General features: G+C 50.6%; 1 protein-coding gene across 3 annotated transcripts in view; it reads left to right on the top strand.

Annotated features, from left to right (window-relative positions):
- KMT2B (lysine methyltransferase 2B) overlaps window positions 1–26,463 on the top strand; it is a 1,130,837-nt gene that overhangs the window by 935,945 nt on the left and 168,429 nt on the right. For all 3 annotated transcript variants that reach the window (XM_078655415.1, XM_078655416.1, XM_078655414.1), the window contains exon 28: window positions 21,026–21,121. In XM_078655415.1, the coding sequence (XP_078511541.1) occupies window positions 21,026–21,121 (96 nt within the window). The remainder of the gene's footprint in view (window positions 1–21,025; window positions 21,122–26,463) is intronic.

Here is a 26,463-nt window from a genome sequence, read left to right as displayed (position 1 = left end):
GCAGAAATTCAAGAGTAACAACCTGATGTCCTCTCCAATACCTGTTTCGTTAGGCGTCCCCCAAGGATCCTCCCTATCACCAACTTTGTTCAACCTAGTTATGGAACCTCTCACCACCTTGCTACAAGCATCCAATGTACTTTTTCACATGTACGCAGATGACACCCAACTATATCTCAAATTACAATCCCCCAATGACATCTTACTCCTGAACTCAACGATCAGAAGCACCCAATCCTGGCTTGCTGATAATCATCTCAAACTCAATGCTCTGAAAACAGAATTCCTGCTGATCTCACCTCCCGCGAAGATCTCTATCACTCAAACCTAGCTTCAACAGTTAACTGCACTCAATGTCCAACCCACCATAGTGGATTCAGCGAAATCCCTAGGCATAACTCTCGACTCCAATCTCAACATGCAGCATCATATCAGCAAGGCTACTAAGGGAGCGAACTTCCAAATCAATACCCTGAGGAAACGTAAACCCTTCCTACCAGCCAAAGATTTCCAAACTGCAGTACAAGCACTAGTAATCCCCCGAATTGAATATGGCAGCACCGCCCTCTGCGGTATCCCGTTAACCACTACTGCACCCCTAAGAGCCTCTCTAAACGCTGCAGCGAGACTCATCACTGGATCAAAAAAACACTCGCATATCTCCCCTGACTTGAAATCACTGGACTGGCTGCCTTTTGAAGCCAGAATACATTTGAAAATCGCCTGCATGACACACAAGGCTCTACACCTGAGCTCTCCCGGATACCTCACTCAGAAGCTGTCAATCTCTGGCGGCTCTAGAAACACTAGAGGAACAAACAATCTTCTGCTAAAACCTCGAAGATTCCGGAAGGAAAAAACTTATAAACGCTCTTTCTCAGGAATGGCACCCAGGATCTGGAACTCACTCCCTCCTGAAATCAGGCTCATCTCCTCCATCACACTTTTTAAGAAAGAAGTAAAAGCTATTTTTATGGCCAAATACACCTGACCTATTAGCTTCGAACTGGAAAGACTCTACACCGATCTGTATTATTCTGTTCGAACTCTGTCTATGTCTTACACGTGTATTATTGACGCTACTGACTATGCACACATTTAACTGTAATATTTATATTATTGATGCGATGTACTACTTTGCTCCCTCACGTACCTACCCTTCCCACTTATTATGTTTAATTTCACTCTCTTGTTGGTATTACCGGCTTTGTAAAGCGCTCTGATATCTGCAAAGATCTTGTTCGCGCTATATAAAACTTTCAAAATAAATTGAGGTAATGGGGGGCGGGAGGGGACGCCACTGGGCTGGTGCCAGTGAGCAGGGCCCTCGCTCCAGGTTATGTTCAAGTAACTGCATTGGGGGCAAGATGATGTGCATACATGAGAGTGGTGGTACTAGACCCCACCCCCCTTGCGGTGGAGATGTTATGCAATGTCACAAAGTAATTCCAACAGCTTATGTATATTTGTAAATTAATGCATAGTATTGAGTGGTGTGTGTATTTAATAAATGTACTCTTACTTTTATAAAGCAAGGTACAGACTGGAGAATCAATTATTGAGTGTTATTTTTGCGCACCTGCAAATGGCAATTACTAGCCCTCACCACCTCCCTTGAGTAAGCCTCAGACTGCTCTGCAGCACTACCCTCTGAGAGTCAGGCGCTACAATTGTGTTTGGTTCCCAGTGAAGTACAGATGTAGTCATGTTATTTGTGCAAGCCTCACAGATGCTGCCTCGTTTTCCAACAGTTATCCAATGGGAGAAAATTCAGGTTACAGGTAAAGTACATTCTCGTTAATTTTGTAATCCAGTACTGGGCTCCTAGATCCATCACTGGGATCTCTACTTAAGACAGGTAAGTAATTACGTTTCAGTAGTAGATATGATTTTTAAGAAATATTTCAAGTTTTCAAAAGTAGACAGATGAAATTTCATAGAAAAGCAGACCATGGATTCCTATGGAGAAAATTCAGGTTACTAGTAAACCCGGTTAGGATTACCTTTGCGGTTCAGTACAGGGCTACAAAGTACAGTTCGGGCTTCTCTCCTGATCACAGGTGAGTACTTCGGAATTCGGTTGATTTTATAGAAATATTTTACTGTTTCTAAACTTCACACTTCGAATATTTTTCGAGTAAAGCCAGTCAATGTTATCCTATGGAAGGAAAGTGGGTTATCGGTTTCCAGGTGAGGACTCGACCAGTGAAGTTAAGGTTCTGGGCATAGACTCAGGGGTCCCCCAGGGTCAGGTAGGTACAGTTGGTACACCCTCAGCGGCACCGGGGCAGCCGGGTGCAGATGTAGTTAGACCCAATGTTATACAATGGAGGGGAGGGGGCCGTCGGTTTGTGGCTGCAAGCAAGCAGGCCACGCGGCTGTGGGAGATGAGCTCCTGGTCACTTACTCTGGGCAAGTGGGGAAGTAGAGTATGTGCGAAAATGGCTCTATATATACTGGACCAGAATAAGGCACAGTGTGTATAGAGTCCACAAACCCCAGAGGTATAACAGAGGTTAAAGTTAGGGCTGACCTTACTCTCCAAAGTGGTAGCTTGGTCGAGCAGTAAGGCAGTACCAGAGGACAGTGTAAAGCATTTGTTGTACACACTCAGTCAGCAAAGGATTTCACACACACAAGGACTGAACTCCAGGCCAATTGTTTTTATATCAACAGATATAGTTGTTTTATTTTTAGAACCAACAGGCATAAAAATATACTTTTCTCGATATGAGCACTCTCATGTAATTACTTTGCACGGAGGCAATAAACTTTGTGAACACAATAGGTACAGGGGTTGCAATAGGCAAAAACATTCTAAACACACTATAGCATTGAGCTCAATGGGTTTTCATCATATAAGTACAGTAGATTAACTTGTAGTTTACTTTGGTAGTTCCAGGACTGGATCCTAATTCAGTCCCGGGGTCTAAGCTGAAACCAATCCAGTAAAATCGTTTTAGGTACAGTAGTGATTTTTCAGTAATATGAAGCTGTTTTAAAAGTTCACACTTAAAAACGTTTCAATGAAAATCTGGTAAAGTTGTCCAATTGGAGAAAATTCAGGTTGCATGTAAAGTATGATCTTGTTACTTTAAACTTTTCAATGAAAGTCTGGTAATGTTATCCAATGGGAGAAAATTCAGGTTGCATGTAAAGTATGATCTCGTTACTTTTGTAATCCAGTACCAGGCTACTGGGTCCAGTACTAGGGTCTCAACTTAAAACAGGTAAGTAATTGTGTTTCAGTATTTCGTATGATTTTTAAAGAATATTTCAAGTTTTCAAAAGTAGACACTTAGAAGAAATTTCATAGAAAAGCAGGCAATGGATTCCTATGGAGAAAATACAGATTATTAGTAACCCCGGTAAGGATTCATTTTGCGGTTCAGTACAGGGCTACAAGGTACAGTACCAGCTTCTCCCCTGATCACAGGTGAGTTCGGGATTAGGGTGATTTTATATGAATATTTTTAGTTTCCAAAACTTCACACTTAGAAGATTTTTCGAGTCAAACCAGTCAATGTTATCCAATGGCAGGTAAGTGAGTGATCGGCTTCCAGGTGAGTCCTTAGCTGGTTAAGTCAGGGTTCTGGGCAAAGACTCAGGGGTCCCCCAGTGTCAGGTAAGTACAGTTAGTTCACCCCAGCGGCACAGGGGCGGCCGGGTGCAGAGGTAGTTAGACCCAAGGTTATCCAATGAGGGAAAGGAGGCCTCCGGTTGGTGGCTGCTGGCTAGCAGGCCGCGCGGCAGTGGTAGCTGGGCTCCTGGTCACTTGCTCAGGGCAAAGAGTGAAGTAGGATCGGACAAAGGTGGCACAGCCAGCGGTACTCGGGCGGCTGGGTGCAGGGTGATTTTGAACCGTCGGGCGCTCGATGTTATCCAATGAGAAAGGTCAAAAGGGAACAAATGCTGTAGGCTCGGGGACGGAGACTCTCCAGGGGTGACCAGCACTTCGAGAGGTAATTTGGGGTCTTGGAGCACAAGTAGGTACTCCAAATGGAGGCACAGGGGGTGTTGGGCGCCGGGTGCAGGTATGTCTTTGGGTGTCGGAAAAGCTTACCCCCGGTTGGTCGTGGTAGGGGTGGCCCCTGGTTCTGAGTCTGCAGGCGTCGTCTGGTTCATTGAGGAGGGTCTTTGGGCACTGGACTTCGGGTCACAGTCGCCCGGGGGATCGTCCTCGTGGTCTTGGTTCGGTTGGGCACAGCCCGGGCTCGGCGGGTGCAGAGTGGGCTGGTCTGGAGCTTCCTGGCTGGCACCAGGTTGGTTGTTGCAGCAGAGCCTGTGCTGATGGGAGTCCCGGTCTTTAGGAGGGTCCAGGCAGGCAGGACCTCTGGGTGTCCCAAGGTTGCTGTCTGCAGGATACGCCGGGAGGTTAGGCAGGAGCCGTCGGGCGCCCAATGTTATTAAATGGAAAAGGGAACAAAGGCTGCAGACTCTGGGACAGAGATTCTTCAGGTGCCACCACCACTTCGAGAGGTAAGTTGGGATCTTGGAGAAGAGGTAGGTACCCCAAAGGAGGGCACAGGGGGCCGCAGGGCGCTAGGTGCAGGGGTGTCTTTGGGTGTCGGGAATCTTACCCTCGGCTGGTCGCGGTTGGTGGGGTCCCTGGTTCTGAGGCTGCAGGTGTCGTCTGGTTTGTCGAGGAGGGTCTTTGTGCACTGGGTCCCAGTCGCCGGGGGGACGTCCTCGTTGTCTTGGATCACTCTGGCATGGGCCGGGCTCGGTGGGTGAAGAGTGGGTTGGTCTTGTGCTTCCTGGCTGGCACCAGGGGTATGGTTGTTGAAGCAGAGCCTCTGCTTACGGGAGTCCCAGTCTTTAAGAGGTTCAAGGCAGGCAGGTACTCCGGGGGTCCCAAGGTTGCTGTCCACAGGAGTCGCCCGGATTATGCAGGAGCAGGTTCCAGGATCGACAGGCCGGTAGAGCTGGGGCCAAGTCAGTTTGGGTCATCCATTTGTTAGCAGCTGCACGGCGGGTCATCGTCTTCTTGTTCTTCTTTCTTGTTTTCTTATCGGGATCTGCGGAAGGAAGGTTCAGGGATCCCCTAAATACTGAATTTAGGGGCGTTACAGGTAGGGCAAGCGCAGGGACCAATAGGTCCCTGTCCTGGGATGGGTACACCCCCTAGTCTGCTCCTCTCCTGTGGAAGGGGGGCAGGAGCTTAGCTGTGATTGGGCAGGGCTCCCTATCTTCAAGATGGCCGGAGCCCAGGGTCGTGCTTCACCTCGCCTCTCCTACCTGAGGGGTGGGTTTGGCACAGGCTGGCACAACCCCCTTCCTGACGTAGGATTTCCCGCCAGTCTTCCCGCCAGAGTGGCGGTCAGAACCAGTGGGGGCCAGTTGCTGGGTACAGCAAATGGTCTGGAGAAGCTCACAGAGGCGGCAGGCCTTTGAAGCTTCCCCCTGCCCATCCTGGGGAGGGGACCCAGCACCTCGCCTAGGATGTGCATTGTTGCAGGCCCAGGAGAGCGAGGGCTCTCCACCCAGGGGTTCAGCAACATGTCTGCTGTGGAGCAGCCTCTCAGTCCTGACATGGATTGTAAGTTAGGTTTCAGTGGGCATCTCTAAGATGCCCTCTAGTGCATTTTACAATAAAGCCAACACTGGCATCAGTGTGGGTTTAATGTGCTGAGAAGTTTGATACCAAACTTCTCAGTCTTCAGTGGGGCCATCATGGTGCTGTGGAGTTCGTAATGTCGACCTCCCAGCACCATATACTCTTAATGGCAGCACTGCACTTACAGTGCCCAGGAAGGCTCCTGGGTACTGTAGGGGCACAGGACTAACGCACCTGTGCCCACACCACTGGCATAGGGCATCCAGCTGGAGGAGTGACTGAGGTTTGCCAGGGCAGTAGGTCTTGTGGGCATGGCACACAGGGACTTGTGTCATGTCGACTCTTTGTTTAGTTCTGTACTTAGCCACTCAGCCTGCAAAGGCAGTGTGTGGATGTCAGTGTGGCACAATAAGTGCTGAAGCCCTTAGGGGTCTTCTCTGTTCACCATGCCCTGGTTACCTAGGGTACCATTTACTAGGGGCTGACAGATGGCCAGAGATACCAATTGTGTTTTAGGTTCAACGCAGTTTTAGGGAAGGGACACAGGTCCTGGGTACCTGGTTGGCAGGAGCCCAGGGCACACTCAGTCAAAGCACATCAGCAGTTAAGCAAAACGTGGGGGCCTACCAATGCAAGAAAGATGGCACTTTCTCACAGCGCTGTTGTGATTATCGCTGTCTGGGTGCTTGCTTTGCGTGGTGCCTTGCTTATTGTAACTGCTAGGCACCACGGTCAGCTGCGGTCAGAGCGAAACTGCGGCGTCTGCAATCCGAACGAGACTCCCCGTTGAATATAGGAATTGTTTTTAATTAGTTGGAAAAAAAAGACATTTGTATCCACGTTTTCACCTGTAACTTCTTCTAATTATGACAGCTGTTTGAAAGCAATATACCGTTACATCCGCTGGACCTTTCTGGTTGTGGGATATATAGGACTTGTAGGTTCACCAAGAACACGACGAACCCAGAGCCAATAACTGAGCAGCGTCCTGCAATGGTTTTTTATTATGTACCGGGTATATAGCAATTAATTTGAGGAAATCAATACATGGAAAAATCTGTATAAAAGACACCTATGTATTTCTGAAATTGGAACAAAATATAGAGGTTAGAAACAGTAGATATTTGCACATTTCTGAAATTGTGAGTACTCATACTAGCATGAGAATTGTCATTTTTCAAAATGACTTCTTTTTTACACATTCAATATATTTCTGCCTTCCAAATGAAAGAAAGTCAATAGGTAATAACAGTTGCTCTACAATTCTGTTACCCTAAGTCTTCCAATAAAAATGGTACCTCACTTGTGTGGGTAGGCCTAGTGCCCGTGACAGGAAACCGCTCAAAACGCAACGTGGACACACTTTATTTTTACAGTGTAAATTGACCCTTTTTAGGTCTCGCTAGACGTAAGCAAAAGCAAAGCTTTTGCGTCTAGCGAGACAACTTATGTTGTTACTTTTCGGGGAATGAGTACAGCAAAGTGCCACGTGCATTTGCAGGCCGAGATTCGACCTCGTGAGCGCGCACGTCGTCACTCACGCATGCGCACAAAGAAAGCCATACACACACTGCATATACACACACGCACCCCCCCTTAAACATACACACGCGCACACAGACAGACAGACGCACGCACAAACACACTCAAACTGACACACACACACGCGTACACCCCACCCCCACTCACCCCTCCTCTCACTCAACACACTTACCTGTTCTGGCGGTGCTCGGCGGCGGATCAGCATCTCGGGCGGCGGTAGCGCTTTGCGGGGCTCTCTCACCACATGAGAGCCCCGCCTTCCCCATGCGCCCGGCCGCTCTTCACCCGGTCCCCCATCTCGGGACCGCGACTCAATGCGGAGCCTTCGTGGCTCCTCGGGCAGCTCTCTCTCCCTCTCGCCGCGATGGGGCGGGACTTGGGGCCGCGCTGTGATTGGCCGGCTTCCCAACCGCTTCCGGGTCGTCGCAGGCAGCGCGGCGGCCCGGCGGGGATTTTCTATTTCTATTTAGCCATCTCTTGTTTCCTTGCTCCCGCTTGCTATTGATGCTGTACTCCTGGAGTTCAGAACTAAAATCTGCAGAATATTCCACTGTCAACTGGTTTGTGGAGGTGAGCGAGGTGCCCAGTTTATGAATAAACGCATCTCGAGTTTACAAATACCAAGTCCTTGGCGCAAGGCTCTTGTTCTGTAGCCGCTTGCAGCCCGCAGAGGCGGGAGCCTGAGGTGCGCGCAGTTTATTTATTCACAAAACTGAGGTAAACTCTTGCAGACCTTTTCTGTTTATTTTTGTATAAAATCCGTCTCTGGGATATCACGGAATAGACCGGGAAGCAGTAGCTGCTCAGCCCGAGTCATTTCCGAGCGGAAGCAGATGAACAGAAGCACATTTGACAAATAACAGGTGTTTTCTGAAGGAATTTCTAAACTGCTTCCATTTATCTGCCAGGGGATTCTCTGCACAGACTCCTAGCACTGGGACGCTCTGGTTATAGCAGCCATGAGCCGTGTGCTTTATACGCCCATTACATTATAAATTAATTACCAGCTTCGCTCACACCGCGCATCAGTGACGACGAACAGAGCACTTTTACTCTGACCCATGTGCAGAAACAAATGTTACTAATGACCGATGCCATGGAGTACAACTTGCTGACCTCAAAAGGCTAAAAGGCTGACTAGGACATGGTTAAAAGGCTGACTAGAGCGAGGTTAAAAGGCTGACTAGCACAAGGTTAAAAGGCTGACTAGAATGCAACACCCGCCCTTCAAATGGAAATATAGAAGCACAGGTGCGAACTGTCCCAGAGTACCAGTTTGCGACCCAAGAGTGCATGTACTCTCCCCTTTACTTCTTCCCCAGGAGTACTGACACTCTCTATTTCAAATTAAAGCAGAGTGGAAACCGAGCACCTCCCAGGGGCATGCACATTTTAAGCACTGCTCATGACCAAATCACAGCAGATGTCAGTGGTGAGCGTTAACTCGTGGAGTTATCGAGCAGACTGTCGTGTCGAAAGCCACTGCTCGTAAAAGACGTACAGGTGCAGGAAAACTGACGCAATCTTAATATCTAATCTGCTCATGGTGGATAACATCCAGAGGAGCAAAGCACACTGGGAACCAGTGACTGTAAATCACAGACGCCGGACCCGTTGTGGGAGGCAACGGCCGCTTTATTGCTCTTCTCCAGGCTTGAATTACCCTCCTCTGTTTGAAACCCCCCCCCCCCCCCCTTCCCCACGACGCTTGGGGTGACCGAGTGAAACCACAGTCAGGTGGCACCCGGGAATCCAGATGTTATGCATCATTGAGCAGGGAGGGCTGTCCCCTCCAACTTCCGGCCCAGGGGTAAGGTAAGGCGAACCCAAGCGGTGTATTTCCAGGGGAGGTTGCGGAGTGCACTGCGGTGTTCAGTCCATACCTGTGCCGCGCCAGATGTGACCACTGGCGGGCACGCGCCATGGCATGTTTAATGGATTCCTCCTGGCAGAGTGCCGCGCGTGACATTCTACCTGCTATCGACAGAACGATATCTGAGGTCATAAGGTCCTGGCTCGATGATAGGCGCGATGCTCTTTCATTCATGCAAATCGAGTTCCATGGATGAACGCGGTCTGCAGAGGCCAGGGCCCGCGGCCTGCTTGGTGATGCATACAGGGAGGCAGATTACAATAGAGAACACGCTGGGATTCTCATAGAAACCCCCGGCAGGGAAGAGCAAGCAAGCATTGGCATAGCCAATTGGTCTGGCCTTGGTCTCCTCCAGCCTTTTGACAATTCTTTTTTCATTGACTTTGCAAAACTTTATTATTCTGGAAGCTGCCGGGCCCTCATTAAACAAGCATTTGCAATGCAATAGGTCTCACATTATTAACGTTTGAGCTATTGGTGCTGCATTATTATTAGCAATGCCAATAGCTTAAACTTTAATAATGCGAGACCTATTGCATTGCAAATGCTTGTTTTGTAAAGTGCCTAGCTGCAGATTTTGAACACTAGCTCTGCCGGCACCTAGGGAAACCTAGCAAACCTATACATTTTTTAAAACTAGACACCCAGGGGAATCCAGGATGGAGTGACTTGACTGGCTCTCACCAGGTTCTATTACCCAGAATCCCTTGCAAAACTAAACATTTGTAAAAAGAGGAAAAAACAAAATGTCTTTATTTCTGTGGTGGAAAGTTCTGGAATCTGCATGGATCCACAAAATTCCACCCACCCCGCGTTCCCCAAAGTCTTGCGAGAAAAATTGTACCTCACTGGTATGGCTAGGCCTTGTGCCGGTGACAGGAAACGGCCCAAAACGCAACGTGGACACACTACATTTTCACAGCGAAAAAGGATCCTTTTTTTGCAAAGTGCCTAGCTGTAGATTTTAAACCCTAGCTCTGCCGGCACCTAGGGAAACGTAGCAAACCTAAAAATGTGTCCGAAAACACATTTTCCTCACATTTCTGTGGTGGAAAGTTCTGGAATCTGCTTGGATCCACACAATTCCACCCACCTAGTGTTCCCCAAAGTCTTGCGAGAAAAATGGTACCTCACACATGTTGCTATTGCCGCACTATGCCTCCGGGGAGGGGCAGAAATCTGTGGGAATAGTTTTTGGGGTGGGGGCATTATCATGCCCATTCTGGCTAGCCCCAACCCCATCATTAAAAAAAATCCTTGGTTTTTAGTGGGCTTATTCCCCCTGTCTGAACCCTGGGGGGATGGGGGGAGGGGGTCGGGGGGCAGAAAGACTGACATTTCTTGGGGGGTATTGGCCTGTCCTTTTTGGGCAGCCTCAACATCAATAAAAAAAAAATCCCTGGTTTGTAGTGGGCTTTCTGCTTCTCCAGCTCCGCCCAAGTAGGGATACATAGGGAAGGGTACCATTGGACATTGGAAAGGGGAAACTCCCCTTGCCAACGATACCTCTCCCAAGTGTTTCAGTACTCGGGGGGGGGGGGGGGGAGGCTGAGAGAACCCCATGAGCACTGAAACACTAAAAGTTTCAGTTTCGTTTTCAATGTAATGACGACAGCGTGCCATGCGCGCGATCGTCTTTACACTGAAAACCAGGGTAAGGTCTCGGGAGGCTGGGGAAGTTCTTCCCCACCTCCTGAGGCCCCCAAAAAATGGAAATCCCACTGCTGTTTACAGCAGAGGGATTTCGTGCCCCTGTCCTCATAAGGGAATGGTTCCTTCCATTCAGTCAGGAGCAACGGTGCTCATGACGGAACCATTCCGTCATGAGCACCGAAGGGGTTAAGGCACATTGCTCTTATTTTCGTCTGGGTTGTAAACAAGTGCTTCTTTTTATTCAAAGGGAAGATGGAAAGTAGCTGATAGAGTAACTGTGTGTGTATGAGGTAGAGTGTATTGTAGTTGTGAAGCCTAGGGGGTTGGCTATTGAAGCAATTAAGGTTAAAAAAACAATGACTTGCACTTGATGTAGGAAGCTGGCTCTGTATATACTATACCAAAGTGAGGTATAGTGTGCACAGAGTCCAGTGGAACCCAAAAGTAGGCAGATGTAAAGTGGATAGCACCTCACTCTCTATTTGTGGTAGTGTGGTTGAGCAGTAAGGCTTCATCAGAGGACAATGTTAAGCATTTGTTTTACACACTCAGTCCGCAAATGAATTCACACACTCAAGGACTGAACTCTAGACCAATTGTTTTTGTATAAAAATATTCTTTGTTATTTTATTTCCTAGAACCAAGAAAGCCTGGCACAAGTAAGTGATAAATACTTTGCAGCAAATATACAGTTGTAATACGGTTAAATTGCAACTGTATATGCACTTTGTTTTGACTTACAGTATTGTTAAATTAACTTCTTGTGCAACTTGCTGGGATTGGTGTGTCGGGCGCTGTCTAGGGCTGGCTTACTGGAGGGGCGGGTCAGGCACATTCGGCTTCCACTGTCGTCCTCCCCTCAGTCAGTGACAACTGGAGTCCCCCAGGGGTCTTCCCTTAGTCCCCGTCTTTTTAATATTTATGTCACAACTTTAATATATCTAGCTGAGGTTTTGGGGGCCAAGGTAATGGCCTATGCCTACGACATCCAGCTGCTTTTCCCCTGGGTCAAAAACGTGGACTCTGTTCTTCCGGTCCAAAACTGTCTCTCTTCTATCTTCAAATGGATGGCGAATGCACAACTCAAGTGAATTGAAGAGAAGTCAGAGATTCTCCTCTTTGGGAAATGTTCTTCCAACTTCTGAGATTCTCTCTGGCCACCTGAGTTCCCCTTGCCCATTTCTACAGGGAAGCCTGTTAAAAATCTGGGGGTGTGGTTGATGGGTCTTTACTTTTCGAAGCATATTAAGAAGCTGGCTGTTTCGGTCTACTCAAAACCCGAAGAAAATTCTTTCCTCTCCTACCCCTGGCGGCGTGGGAAACGGTTACTTGTGCACTGATTTTGTCTCGGCTGGACTACGCCAATGCCTTTTATGTTGGTATTCCAGGCTACCTGTTGAAAAAGCTCAAGGTGGTTCAAAATATGGCAGGCAGACTTCTATTGGGCATCTCGGCTAGGAACAGCGTCCACCATCAGTTGTGTTCACTTCAATGGCTCCCCGTAATTGATAGTTACATTTAAATCACTGGTTCTGGCCCATTGTGTTCTTCACAGTAGTGGTCCTTTCTACTTTCAGAAACGTTTTTCCTTTTATGTTCCTTTGCGACCCTTGCGGTCTAAGTCCCTATGCTTCGCTCAGGTTCCTCGCTTTAAACATCAGAGGCTTGGGGGCAGCTCTTGTGCTCTGAAGACTGCTGTTGCTTGGAATGCCCTTCCTCTCGCCCTGCGTAATATTCAGGGCCCAGTGGCTTTTAAGAGGAATCTTTGCTTAATGTCCATTTTTCTTACTCCGCTGGACACTCGTGCGAATCTGTGCATGTTACAAATTCATGTAACATAACCTATGCAATGCTTTGTAAATACAGTACATATACTTTGAATGGGCTTTTTAGTAAAATGACGAGTACATTACTTTCGCGTTACTTTTTTTCACAGTGTAGTATACCTGGTTTTGCAGCGTGAATCTTTATGGTTTCACTATGCTGTGCATTATTCCGCCATCTAGTGGTTGGGTCTGGAATTGTGACGTTGACGTGCTTCCTCCAGAAGCTCCCACCTTTGGTCGCCATCTTCATATTTTTTTCCGCCATTGGGTCTGGATCGTTACCGAAGAGTTCCAAGGTTTTAGAAGAGGAATCTAAGAAAAGAGAAGAAATAAACAAAAATCAAAGTTTCAATTACACCAGACTACAGGTCAGGTAACCAGGACGACGAGGGAGAAGGTTTTCCCCTGAGATCTCGACGTTCAACGGAGAATACGCTTGCAGGGGACTCCCTGAGCGCGAGAATGGACAAAACACCTTTCAAGTTTTGCACTAATTGCCACCACAAATACGCCCAGGAGGACCAGCATCCAGTCTGCAACCTCTGCCTGCCACTGGACCACAAGAGCGAGGACTGCAACGTGTGCTCAGCGTTCACACCCAAGACCCTCAGAGTAAGAAAGAGGCAGATGAGGGTAAACCACAACATGCAGAGGCCACCTTCATCGCTCAGAGACTTGGGCTTCTCCAGTGGAGAGGAATACAACTTCCCTGAAGGACCAGAGGACTGCACGGTCGTCTAGGTCCACAAGAAGACGTCAAAGGAGGTAAGGGAGTTGTTGACCCCTAGACACTCGAGCGACACTTGAAAGGGTGAAGCTAAAGCCCCGAGCGACACTCGCAGGTGTGAAGCAAAGTCCTCAAAGGGAACATTGCCGCCGAAACACTAGAGGAAGGAAACCGCAACCAAGAACAGTCAGCCGAGCGGATCCTTCAAAAAGGACTCCCAGACGGCGAAAGTCCAGGTCGTCGAAGGTTGCCCTCGAAAAGAACACCTCTGTGCCGAGGAAAGAAGGGCGAACATCTACTTCGACAGCCCCGAAGCGAAGCGCTCCAACTCTCGACACCGAACTTGCCTCCAAGATGGAAAGGAAGAAGAGGAGGCTCGAGGACGAAAAGGCGAGCATCCTGCAGCGGAAAAAGCACTTCAGCAAAAAGTAGAAGGATGGATCTCACAGGGAGATAGGTGGAGAGAAATGCGGCAATCCAGTGGCGCATCGCTAACTCCAACGCCCTGATATACAGACACGCATACCAGCACTGGGAGGAGGTGGGGCAACTCCTACAGCATTTATCAGACCAGTACCAACAAAGAGCAGCTCACCTGGTAGAAGAGGGCAAAAGCATGGCGAACACGTGTTTGAAATCGGACCTGGATGCTGCCGAGACATCCAGCAGACTAATGATGACAGGACTGACCGAGAGGAGACACCTATGGCTCAGAATTTCTGGATTCAAGCATGAGGTGCAAAGCAACATCCTGAACACACCTTTTAATGGGGAGCAACTGTTTGGCACACCAGTTGATAACAAGTTAACGCCGCTCAAGAAGGACAACGAGACAGCAAGGTCCATGGGAGCATTGCAATTCAGAGGGATGAGAAGGGGTACACCAGCAAGACCAGGTGGTGGGGGGGAGGCAACGTACCTACCACATCGCACTAAACGTTTCAGCAAGGCTATCAATGGAACAACCAAGGCCAGCAGCAGCAGAATTGGCAGTACCAGCCCAAGGGACAGTCCTTTCGAGGGCGTGCAAACAGACGTGGTCAGACACGAAGAGGCCAGCAGCCTCCCTCCTAGTGACTTCACCGTGAAGCTAACACCAACCCTAGCAACACCTCGGGTGGGCACAAGGACATAGGATAAAAGCAGCAACCGGATGTTCCACGACAAACAGTACCTCGAGCACACAACACCAGTAGGGGGCAGAATAAGAGACTTCATCCAGGAGTGGAAGAAGGTTACAACAGACAAATGGATACTAAACATCATACAATACGGATACTGTATAGAGCTAGAGAAACAACCTCCAAACAGAAAACCAAGATGCAAGGCACACTCTGCGAAGGAACTCTGGCTCTTGCGACTAGAGGCGCAAGAACTACACAGCAAGGAGGCGATGGAGATAGTGCAGCATAACCAGAGGCACAAAGGGGTCTTCTCAACTTACTTCCTCGTGCCAAAGGTGGACGAAACACAAAGACCTATCCTAGATCTAAGGTTCTTGACCACATTCATAAAGACTCAAAGGTTCAAAATGACTTTCCTACAAGAGGTAATACCACAAATACAACAAGGGGATTACATGGCAACTATAGATTTAAAGGATGCGTACTTACACATCCCCATCAACCACAAGCACACATGTCTACTGAGGTTTGTGATCAACCAAAGCCACTTCCTGTTCACAGTATTGGCATTCGGACTCAAATCCGCACCAAGGGTGTTTACAAAATGATGAGCAGCTGTCGCAGCAAACCTACGAAGGCAAGGAATACACGTATACCCCTATCTCGACGACTGGCTCGTAAAGGCAAGTTCGTACAGCCAATGCAAACAACACATCCAGCAGGTCATACGGACACTGACACAACTGGGTTTCTCAATAAATTGGGAAAAATTGTCAACAGAACTGGAGCAAATAAAGATATTCTTAGGGGCAGAGATCGACACCATACAGGCCAAAGTGTTCCCCAGCAGGAAGAGAACATCGGCGATACTAAAGGAAACACGTCACTACCGCTAGGGGCAAGATCTGACCATGAGGATGGTGAGCAAGCTGATGGGAATGATGGCGTCCTGCATTCACCTAGTCCGAAATATTCGGCTACACATGAGACGATTCCAGGAATGGATACAGCAGCAATGGTCACAGGCAACAGGTAGTTAGAAAGATCTAGTGGTTGTCACACATGCAGTGCACCAGGAAATAGCGTGGTGGAACAAGAAAACATATCACGGGAAACCAATCACACAATGTGAGAAAGTGCCCTCTTTCTTGCATGGTATGCCCCTACTTTTTTCTGAACTGCTGATGTGCTTTGACTGAGTGTGCCCTGGGCTCCTGCCAACCAGGTACCCGGGACCTGTGTTCCTTCCCTAAAACTGTGTTGAAAATAAAACCCAATTGGCATCTCTGGCCACCTGTCATCCCCATGTAAATGGTACCCTAGGTACCCAGGGCATGGTGACCAGAGCAGACCCCTAAGGGCTGCAGCACTTTTTGTGCCACCCTTAGAGGCCCTGTACTTTGACACCCACACACTGCCTTTGCAGGCTGAGTGTCTAGGTACAGAACTAAAAGTCGACATGGCACACATCCCTGTGTGCCATGCCCACAAACCCACTGCCCTGGCATAAATCAGCCACCCCTCTAGCTGGGTCCCCTATGCCAGTGGTGTGGGCACAGGTGCATGAGCCCTGTGCCTCTACAGTGCCCAGGGCCATTCCTGGGCAATGTAAGTGTAGTGATGCCATTAAGAGTATATGGTCCTGGGAGGTCGTCGTTACGAACTTCACAGCACCATAATGGCTACACTGAAGACTGACAAGTTTGGTATCAAACTTCTCAGCCCATTAAACCCACACTGATGCCAGTGTGGGATTTAATGTAAAATGCACCCCAGAGGGTATCTTAGAGATGCCCCCTGAAACCTAACCACACCAATGCAAGAAAAATGGCACTTTCTCACACAAAGGAGTACAGAAAGACAAAGCAATGCTTTGTCTCCTTCGCCAGCAGTTTTTTGGGACGACCAGTTACTAAAAATACCATTGCTCGGTGGATTGCACAAGCCAGACAACTATGCCACAAACAAGCTGGGCAACTATTACAAGGAGCAGCTCATGCTCACTCAAAAAGGAAGAAAGGAGCAACACTTGCATTTCTAGCTAACACACCAATTCAAAACATTTGCCAAGCTGCAACATGGTCTTCAGTGCACATGTTCACTAAGCACTACTGTGTAGATATCCAAATGAACAAAGAAGCGCAAGTGGGACAGAAGGTCTTACAACACATATTCAGTAACCAGTGCTCATCTTCCACCCAGGCCCCACAATAAGTAAAAACCGTTACAAAGTCTGTGCACAGCATAGTGAATCCAGAATGATTCACGCTGCAAAACGTATAGTTTCTTACCTGTCTGTGTCGTTTCACAGCTTGAAGATTTTCTGGATTTACTAGCGAACCCACCCTCCTCCGCCAGAAAGATGAGACCGGAGGAAAGGGATTAAAAGATGAAGAAGACTTTAGAATGTAAGAGGAAAACAAGAATAACACAAAATAAGAAAAAATAATCCGAAGATGGCGACCAAAGGTGAAAGCTTCCAGAGGAAGCACTTTGACGTCATGAAGCACACCAAATGGTGGTATGTCGACGCCCACCTGGGCCACGAAAAAAAGAGAAAAAAGACTACAATTCCAGACCCAGCCACTAGAAGGGGGAATAATGCACAGCATAGTGAATCTGGAATGTCTTCAATCTGCAAAACTACACCGACATGTAAGAAACTATACTATACTACACTGGGACATATACTGTAAACAGGTAAGTAAAAGAGTTTTTGTTGGTTAGTGCTATTTTAAAGAATTTCTTTAGGTTTTCCAACTCCAAACTTAAAACTTTTCATAGAAAAACAGTCCATGTTATCGGCTTAAAGATAAGTACTTTGTTATAAGAGTTGGTGTTCTGGGGGTAGACTCAGGGGTCCCCCAGGGTCAAGGATGCACTCTTGTACACCCTCAGCAGCACTAGGGAGGCCGGTTGCAGAGTGCTAAGGCCCAATGTTATCCAATGGGAGATAGGGGGCCTCCGGTTGGTGGTTGGTGGCTGCTGACGAGCAGGCCACTGAGTTGTGGGAGCAAAGGTCCTGGACATATGCTCAGGACAAATGGGGGTTTAGGCCAGCACAAAAGATGCACCCTCAGAGGCACTGGGGTGGCTGAGTGCAGAGTGCTGTTTTAGCGCCTGAAGCCCTGTAGCTTTAAATGGGTAGTCTCCGGTTTGCAAAAGCACTGCAGGTTCGGGAACAAAGGTCTTCTGGGTGCAACCACCACTTGGAGAGGGAAGTTGGGATCTTTGGGGCTGGTTAGGCACCGTCGGTAGGGTCACCCAAGACAGTGGGGCGTCGGGTGCAGGGGTGCCTTTTAGGGTTGGATCTTCTTACCAGCTCCTGGTTGCGGTTTGTGGGACCTTCCGGCTTGAGGCTGCAGGCGTCTGCTGGAGGCAGGTCAGGGGTCGCCTAATCTCGGGTCAGGATCGCCGGGGGGGACCTCCTCGTGGTGTTGGGCCACTCGAACTCAGGCATTGGGCATCTGGAGCAGACCGGGCGATCTTTGTGGAACTTGCGTATGTTGTTTGAACAAATCTGGTGTTTACAGGAGACAGAGTCTTTAGGTCCTCCGGGTTTGTCGATGGTGCTGGCTGCAGGGCACACCGGGATTTTGTTGGAGCAGGTTCGAGGTGGGGAGAGGCCAGTAGGTGGAGCCAAGTCAGTGGACGTCTTCCTCTTGTTGGCGCCTTCACAGCTGTTCGGTCCTTCTTCTTTTCTTGCAGGTTCTTGTCTGAGGAAGCAAGGCTCAGGGTTGCCCCTAAATACTATATTTAGTTAGGTTATAGGTAGGTAAAAGGTTGGGGCCAATGGATCCCTTCCCTGGGGTGGGTACACCCCCTATTATGCCACCCTCCAGTGGAGGGGGGCAGTAGCCTTTCCCTGGTTGGCTTGGTCCCCCCATCTGCAAGATGGCGGGAACTTAAAGTTGTGCTTCACCTCTCCTCCACCACTTGAGGGGTGGAGTTAGCAGAGGTGGGCACACTTCTCTTCCTCACTTGTTCCCCACGGTTCTCCCATCAAAGGTTGGGGTCAGAACCAGTGGGGACCAGTTGCTGAAAGCAGCAAGTGGCCTGGGGAAGCTCACAAAGGTGGCAAGCCATTGAAACTTCCCCTTCATGAACCTTGGCCATCCTGGGGGAGGAGGCTTGGCATCTCGTCCTAGGATGTGCATTGTTTCAGGTCCCCGAGAGCCACAGGCCCAGGGGTCCAGAAACATGGTTGATGGTGGCAGCTGAAAGCAGCCACTCAGCCTGGACACTAGTGGTAGGTCGTTTTTCAGGAGTCATTTCTAAGATGCCCTCTGTGTGCATTTTTCATTAAATACCACACTGGCATCAGTGTGGGTTTAATGTGCTGAGAAGTTTGATACCAAACTTCTCAGTGTAGCCATTATGGTGCTGTGGAGTTTGTAATGACAAACTCCCTGCACCATATACTCTTAATGGCAGCACTGCACTTACAATGCCTAAGAATGGACTTGGACACTGTAGGGGTACAGAGCTCATGCACCTGTACCCTCACCACTGGGATAGTGCACCCAGCTAGAGGGGGTGCTGATCTATGCCAGGGCAGTGGCTTGTAGGCATGGCACACTGAGATGTGTGCCATGTTCACTCTTCACTTTGTTCTGCAGCAAAACACTCATCCTGCAAAGGCAGTGTGTGAGTGTAATGGTACAGGGCCTCTAAGGGTGGCACAATAAGTGCTGCAGCCCTTAGAGGTCTTCCCTGGTCACAGTGCCCTGGGTACCTGTGGTACCGTTTACCAGGGGCTGACCTGTGGCCAGAGATGCCAATTGGGTTTTGTTTTCAATGCAGTTTTAGGAAAAGAACATAGGCCCTGAGTACCGGATTAGCAGATGCCCAGGGCACACTCAGTAAATCACATCAGCAATTCAGCAAAAAGTGTGCGCAACCATGCAGAAAGAGGGCACTTTCTCACAGAGATATGCCCACTTCCCACAGGAAGTGATCATATTGGGAATGTGGTCACCCTGAAGGCAAGCAGCTCATTGGCTACTACCTATCACTCCCCTAAACTGAGTTTTTAGGTTGCCACCCCTGAGGCCGGGAACTCTGATTCGACAGACCCAAAAGAGGAGGAAAAAGTAGAGCTGCAAAAACAAGAACTGAAGGCTTGCTGTGGACTTGTTGGCGCCAAACACTGCCTGCCTGCACCAGCCTAGGCAATCCTGAAGAAACCGACCCTTTCTGCAGCTGAAACTCTACCAAGAGCGCCGGTAGACTGCAAGCCCTTTGCAACTTGCCAGCAATCTCCCTTTGAGTAGAGGAGCTACTCCCCTGCAGTCCAAAGGCTCCAAAACAGAGCCCGGTTTACTGTGCTGCCACTTTTTGGTCATACTGATGTAGCAGCTGCCCAGGAAGAGGTCACTGTGCTCTGGAAGGTCAGATCCGTCTCTCCACCAAATGAGAAGACGCCATGACCAACCAGAGCTGCCCTGCACCTATACTTGTGGTACCAGACCCCTTGTAGCAACCCAAGCCTGTTCGAGTCCAGTTCGGACTCTAGTGATATCAAGCAGCTGCTGAGGGACGTCAGCATTGCTGAGACCCACTACCGGAGTGGCCCACCAGTCCTGAGTTTTGCACCTTCAACCGACGAGATAGATTCACCAGACATGCCCCTCAGAAGTCAAGCACCCTTTTAAGCAGGTACTCCAAAGGAGACACAGGAATTCTGTGCAAATCTGAGTGATTCCCAACCTAGTCAAGCAGTATAAAGAGCTGAATATAGATAATACAATAGGGTCAACCAAATTGTAACTTAAGCTTTGCCAGGGATGTGGGCTGCACTGTCTAATTTAGAATGGAGTTTATTTTTATTAGAAGCAAGTGCCTCGTTAATCTGTTGTCTGTATTCTACTTGAATGCCATTTCTTAAGAATAAATCTACCATGTTTCTCTTTGTTGGTAATGTTTTAATTCCTCCTTCCACAAAAGGGGCACATTTACACTTTCACATACATAGAATTCTAATTTGGCTGCATTGTACTTGTATTGGTGGCTGTGGTGTGTAATGGTTTACTCCAAATTTGTGCTTATAATATCAGACTTGTGTTCAGTTATTCTTAATCATGTTTGCCCCTGGTCACTTCTTACCACAGGGCACTTTTGTATGTAGAACACAGGTTCAGTTGCTGATGTTGCATAATGCTTCAATTTGATATCCTATCTAGGATTTTGATGACTGGTCTAGGAACGTTTGATCACATTACTTCTGTTGCATTGACGACAATGAAAATGTCCAATATTTTGTTTCTCATTACATCTATGCCCATATATTTACAATGTACTTGACTCAATATACCTTTTAAGATGACCTTATTAGAAAATACAACCAGTCTTTCTTCTAATATTATTATTTATTACACTCATTTGTAAGGCGCACAAATCATCCCCACTATGTGGCAGCATCCATCCATGATATCATTCTTCATCCAGAACAGAAGATGTTATCAGTCACACTGAGAAATATTCCAGTAGTGTGGCTATGCACCAGATTTTCATTAGCCTGTTAGTTAAACATAACATGAGGTGTTGTACACTAACTAAAGTAAATGTATCGTGAGTTTTCTGAGCCCATTGACAGCCAGGATACATGGTGGTTTTATGGTGATGCTTAGTTATTCACAGTACTGATAATCAAGCTTATCTTTTAGTGGAAAGGTCCCAGATTTAACAACTCTACTGCTATTCCAACAATGTTTTGTTTTTCAGCATTGGGCAGATGCAGATGAAGACTCCAATAGTGATGGGGACACAGGAAGAAGACCAAGTAAAAGAGGAGGATTTGAGTGAAACTGAAAGCATTGTGTAAGTGGTGAAAGAAAGATGTTTTGTATAGGAAAAGAACACCAGTTAATGTTGCAGGAGAGATGAGAGAATGGGCCTGGAGATAAAGCAGCCTGCTGTTGAGAAGAGAGGGTGTCTGAAAAGGCAACTTCATTGTGAGAAAGTGCCCTCTTTCTTGCATGGTATGCCCCCACTTTTTGCTGAATTGCTGATTTTCTTTGATTGTGTGCACCCTGGGCTCCTGCTAATCCGGTACCCAGGGCCTATGTACCTTCCCTAAAACTGCATTAAAGCCTAAACCCAATTGCCATCTCCGGCCATATGTCAGCCCCTGGTAAATGGTACCACAAGTACCCATAGCACTGTGACCAGAGAAGGCCTCCAAGGGCTGCAGCACTTATTGTGCCACCCTTAGAGGCCCTGTACCCTGACACTCACACACTGCCTTGGCAGGCGGTGTGTCTTGGTGCAGAACAAAGTGGAGTTGACATGGCACACATCTGTGTACCATGCCCACAAACCACTGCCCTGGCATACATCAGTCACCCCCCTCTAGCTGGGTGCCCTATGCCAGTGGTGAGGGTACAGGTGCATGAGCCTTGTACCCCTACAGTACCCAGGTCCATTCTTGGGCACTAAGTGCAGTGCTGCCACAAAAACTATATGGTGCTGGGAGTTTGTCATTAGGAACTCCACAACACCATAATGGCTACACTGAAGACTGGGAAGTTTGGTACCAAACTTCTCAGCACATTAAACCCACACTAATGGCAGTATGGGATTTAATGTAAAATGCACCACAGAGGGCTTCTTAAAGATGCCCATTGAAACTCGACCAACCTCTAGTGACCTGACTGAGTGGCTGCTTAGGCTGCCACCACCAGACATTTTTCTGGACCCCTGGGTCAAGAGCTTTCTGCTCTCGGGGGCCTGAAACAATGCACATCCTGGGACGAGGTGCCAAGCCTCCTCCCCCAGGATCGGCAGGGTTCACGAAGGAGAAGCTTCAAAGGCATGCCGCCTTTGTGGGCCTCTCGACCATTTGCTGCTTTACGCAACTTGTCCCCCACTTTAGGTGGGAGAACCGGTGGGAAAAACAAGTGAGGAAGAGATGTGTCCCCCACCTCTGCCACCTCCACCCCTAAGGTGGGGAGGCGACGTGAAGCACACCCTCGAGTCGTCGCCATCTTGAGGATGGAGGGACCCAGCCAACCAGGGACAGGCTCCTGCCCCCCTCCCACTGGAGAGGGGCAGAATAGGGGGTGTACCCACCCCAGGGAAGGGATCCATTGGTCCCTGCCCTTTACCTACCTGTAACACCTGTAAATTTAGTATTTAGAGGCACCCTGAACTTTCCTTCCTTCGATCCAGCAACCACAAGAAGAGAAGGACGAGAAGACGTGCAGAGCTAACAAGAGGACGACGCCCACTGACTTGGCCCCAGCCCTACAGGCCTGTCTTCCCTCGAACCTGCTCCTGCGAAATCCCGGTGTGTTTTGAGCGCGTTTTCCAGTCGACGCTACTCTTCAATTCCGAAGTCTTCGATTCCGGTCGTCGTCGAAGGCCGATCTACATGAGGTATGTAACCTTTGCCTCTCACCGGAGCACGAGGCCAGAGACTGTTCCGCTTGTGCCTCTTAACGCTCCAAGAAGACGATCCGGGACCGAAGAGCTCGGAGAACAATGGCTCGTTCATCAGCTCCGAGAACATCTTCCAAGAGGGCGTCGACGTCCCAGAACAACAACATGGCGTCGACAGCAACTCCGAGGCCGAAGATTCCGTAGTCGAGGACATCACTCCGGCACAGAGGGTCGTAAGTAAGAACGTCGACCCCTACCCTTCCTCGACACATTCCAAAAAGGCTTCGGTCACACCCTCGCCCTCGGGCGCACACCGAGACACTGCTTCTAATGCCCCGCCTTTGGGCTCGGCTAAGAAGCTCACTACGCCTTCAGGCGACTCGGGCCCGAGTCAGCCTGCCCACGGTGCCGGCGCACATCTACCAGCACCGAAAAAGATACCATTGTCGACTTCCACAACGGCATCCAAAAAATCGCCGTTGAAGCCTAGTGCTAGCTCCTCGGCACCGAAACCACACTCTGACGCAAGCAGACCCGCTTAGGAGTCGAAAAAATCATCGGATCCGAAAAACCTATCACAGCCGAAAAACATCGGAACCCAAAAAATTATCGTAGGCGAAAAAGGCACATACTTCCCCGGCTAAATGCACTGCCAAACAACAAGCTTCAAAGCCAAAAGAAGCTCACAGCTCGGTGCCAAAAAAGCCCTCAGCACCATAGGATCTGCCTCCTGCAGAGTACTTATTTCATCCAGACCCTGCACAAAAGACTCTGGTTAAGGATCCAAACACTGGTCGACTAACTCTTAGTTAAAAAAACTACCACTGGACTCGCCTACACCTGCTCCTCATCCAAAGAAGGACATCTGAAAGAAACAGGTTAGTATTAGATTCCTTACCTTAGAATATCCCCAGGCGTCAGTCTGGATCCGGAAACTTTTGCGTAGCAGTACCCCTGCGTGTCGGTAGGCGTCGTCTGCAGGCGTCCCCTGCGGCTCCGCGTCCGTCGTCGGCGTCGTGCGCCGTGATGACGTCGCTGGAGTATATAGACGCCGCCTCCGCGCGCTGACGTCAGTTCTTCTTTTTTCCGCGCCAGTTAGCACAGATCCGAAGAGCAGTACTCCGGTCTTTTGACCATAGTTTTTTGATTATCTACTCTTAAGGTGCCGGTAGGATGCCCGGTTTTAAGAATTGTGATGGGTGTGACCACACGATGTCGGTCACGGACCACCACCGACTCTGCCTCCGGTGCCTGGGCCCGGACCACGACGTGGACTCCTGCGTCGACTGCCGGGCCTTGACGAGTAAGGCTAGGCGGGAGCGGTCCCGCAAGCTGCTCGAGCTCCTGGTGTCGGCCCCGCGTCGAGAGCGGTCCCGGTCCGGCCGGAGGTCGAGGGAGCGGTCGCGGAAGCGGTCGCGGAGCCGCCACGAGCGCTCCGGAAGTCGTCGCCATTCCTCTAGTTCCTCAGGTAAGAAACACAAGAAGTCGGGGCGTCGTCATCGTACCCCCGACTCCCCCCGACGCTCGCGCGATGCGGCCGGGGGTTCGGGTGGCCCCACCCCCGCGGCTCCGCGTGGGTCGCCGACGCTGCCTGCTCCATACCCGACGGTCCCTGGGCACGGCGCGCGAGGAGATAGAGGAGTTCCTCATGGCCATGAGGGCGCTGTCTCCTCCGACGGGGCCTACGGCGCCTGCGGGCCCGGTGGTCCCGTCCGGCCCCGCCGGCGGCTCCGGCCCCGGCGCCGCTGGGTCCTTCGGGGTCGACGCCGGCTGGTCCACCGGCCTCTCGGGCGCCGATTCCATCGGGGCAACCCGTGGTGCCGCCTCCGCGCGGCGTCGGGGCTCCGGCGCCGGCTCCGGGCGGCGCCACCCCCATTCCCTCTCCGACTCCGGACGCGGAGTCGGACCGGCGTCGGCCGACGCCGAGTCCGACGCCGATGGGGCCCATGGGCCCTGAGGAGCCGGTCTACATTGTTGACTCCGAATACGGGGATGATGTAGAATACGGTGAGGGTTGGGAGGGGTCTGAGGACCCTCTGTCACGCGAGTGTCAGTATGACGTGGACTGGACAGGTGATTTGGGTGACGCCAGTGGTCTGGACGACTCTCCTAACCCTGGTTTTGTCTCGCCTCCTACCGTGGCCTCGGAGCTCCTGGTGTCGGCCCCGCGTCGAGAGCGGTCCCGGTCCGGCCGGAGGTCGAGGGAGCGGTCGCGGAAGCGGTCGCGGAGCCGCCACGAGCGCTCCGGAAGTCGTCGCCATTCCTCTAGTTCCTCAGGTAAGAAACACAAGAAGTCGGGGCGTCGTCATCGTACCCCCGACTCCCCCCGACGCTCGCGCGATGCGGCCGGGGGTTCGGGTGGCCCCACCCCCGCGGCTCCGCGTGGGTCGCCGACGCTGCCTGCTCCATACCCGACGGTCCCTGGGCACGGCGCGCGAGGAGATAGAGGAGTTCCTCATGGCCATGAGGGCGCTGTCTCCTCCGACGGGGCCTACGGCGCCTGCGGGCCCGGTGGTCCCGTCCGGCCCCGCCGGCGGCTCCGGCCCCGGCGCCGCTGGGTCCTTCGGGGTCGACGCCGGCTGGTCCACCGGCCTCTCGGGCGCCGATTCCATCGGGGCAACCCGTGGTGCCGCCTCCGCGCGCCGTCGGGGCTCCGGCGCCGGCTCCGGGCGGCGCCACCCCCATTCCCTCTCCGACTCCGGACGCGGAGTCGGACCGGCGTCGGCCGACGCCGAGTCCGACACCGATGGGGCCCATGGGCCCTGAGGAGCCGGTCTACATTGTTGACTCCGAATACGGGGATGATGTAGAATACGGTGAGGGTTGGGAGGGGTCTGAGGACCCTCTGTCACGCGAGTGTCAGTATGACGTGGACTGGACAGGTGATTTGGGTGACGCCAGTGGTCTGGACGACTCTCCTAACCCTGGTTTTGTCTCGCCTCCTACCGTGGCCTCGGAGGCTGGGGCTGCTTATTCAGTGGTGTTGATGAGGGCTGCCAAGGCCTTACACCTTGAGCTCCCCGTCGCGGCCGTGAGGACTAACATCCTCACCGAGGTCTTCAAACCGCAGGCATGCCCGCAGGAGCCTCTGCTGCCGTTCAATGAAGCCTTGACAGACGTTCTTTTGGGCACGTGGTCCAGGCCCGCTTCAGGTTCGCCTGTTGATAGGAACGTGGCCAGACGCCACCGTCCATGTCCGGACGACCCCAAGTTCCTGTCCACCCATCCCACCCCTGAGAGTCTGGTGATCCAGGCCTCAACTTCCCAGACCGCATTCCCGTCGGCCCCGCCCGACCGGGAATCTAAGAGGTACGACCAGTATGGAAAGAAGGTCTTCTCGTCCCTGAGTTTGGGACTGCGGTCTTGCAACACCGCATGCCTCTTGGGCCGCTACACCCACTCTCTGTGGGATACGGTCGCGGAGTTGCTGCCTGAATGCCCGCAGGAGGTACGGGCGAAACTCGGCCAGGCTATGATTGAAGGCCGAGATGCAGCAAGATATTCCATCAGGTGTGGTCTTGATACGACCGACTCGCTGGGCAGGGCGATGTCCACGACGGTGGCGATTCGTCGCCACGCCTGGCTGAGATCCGCCAATTTTTCGGCAGATGTCCAAAATGCTTTGATGGACATGCCGTTCGATGGCAGTCGCCTGTTTGGCGACAAGGCGGACCACGCGCTGGAGCGCTTCAAGGACTCCAGGGTCACGGCCAAGTCCTTTCGACCCAGCGCCAGCAAACGGGTTTGTTTCGCTCCTTTCGTGGCCAAGGAAGGGGCGGTCC

Source organism: Lissotriton helveticus, chromosome 7, assembly GCF_964261635.1.
Source record: "Lissotriton helveticus chromosome 7, aLisHel1.1, whole genome shotgun sequence".
Lineage (NCBI taxonomy): Eukaryota > Metazoa > Chordata > Amphibia > Caudata > Salamandridae > Lissotriton > Lissotriton helveticus.
This window is presented reverse-complemented; position numbering and strand designations above follow the sequence as displayed.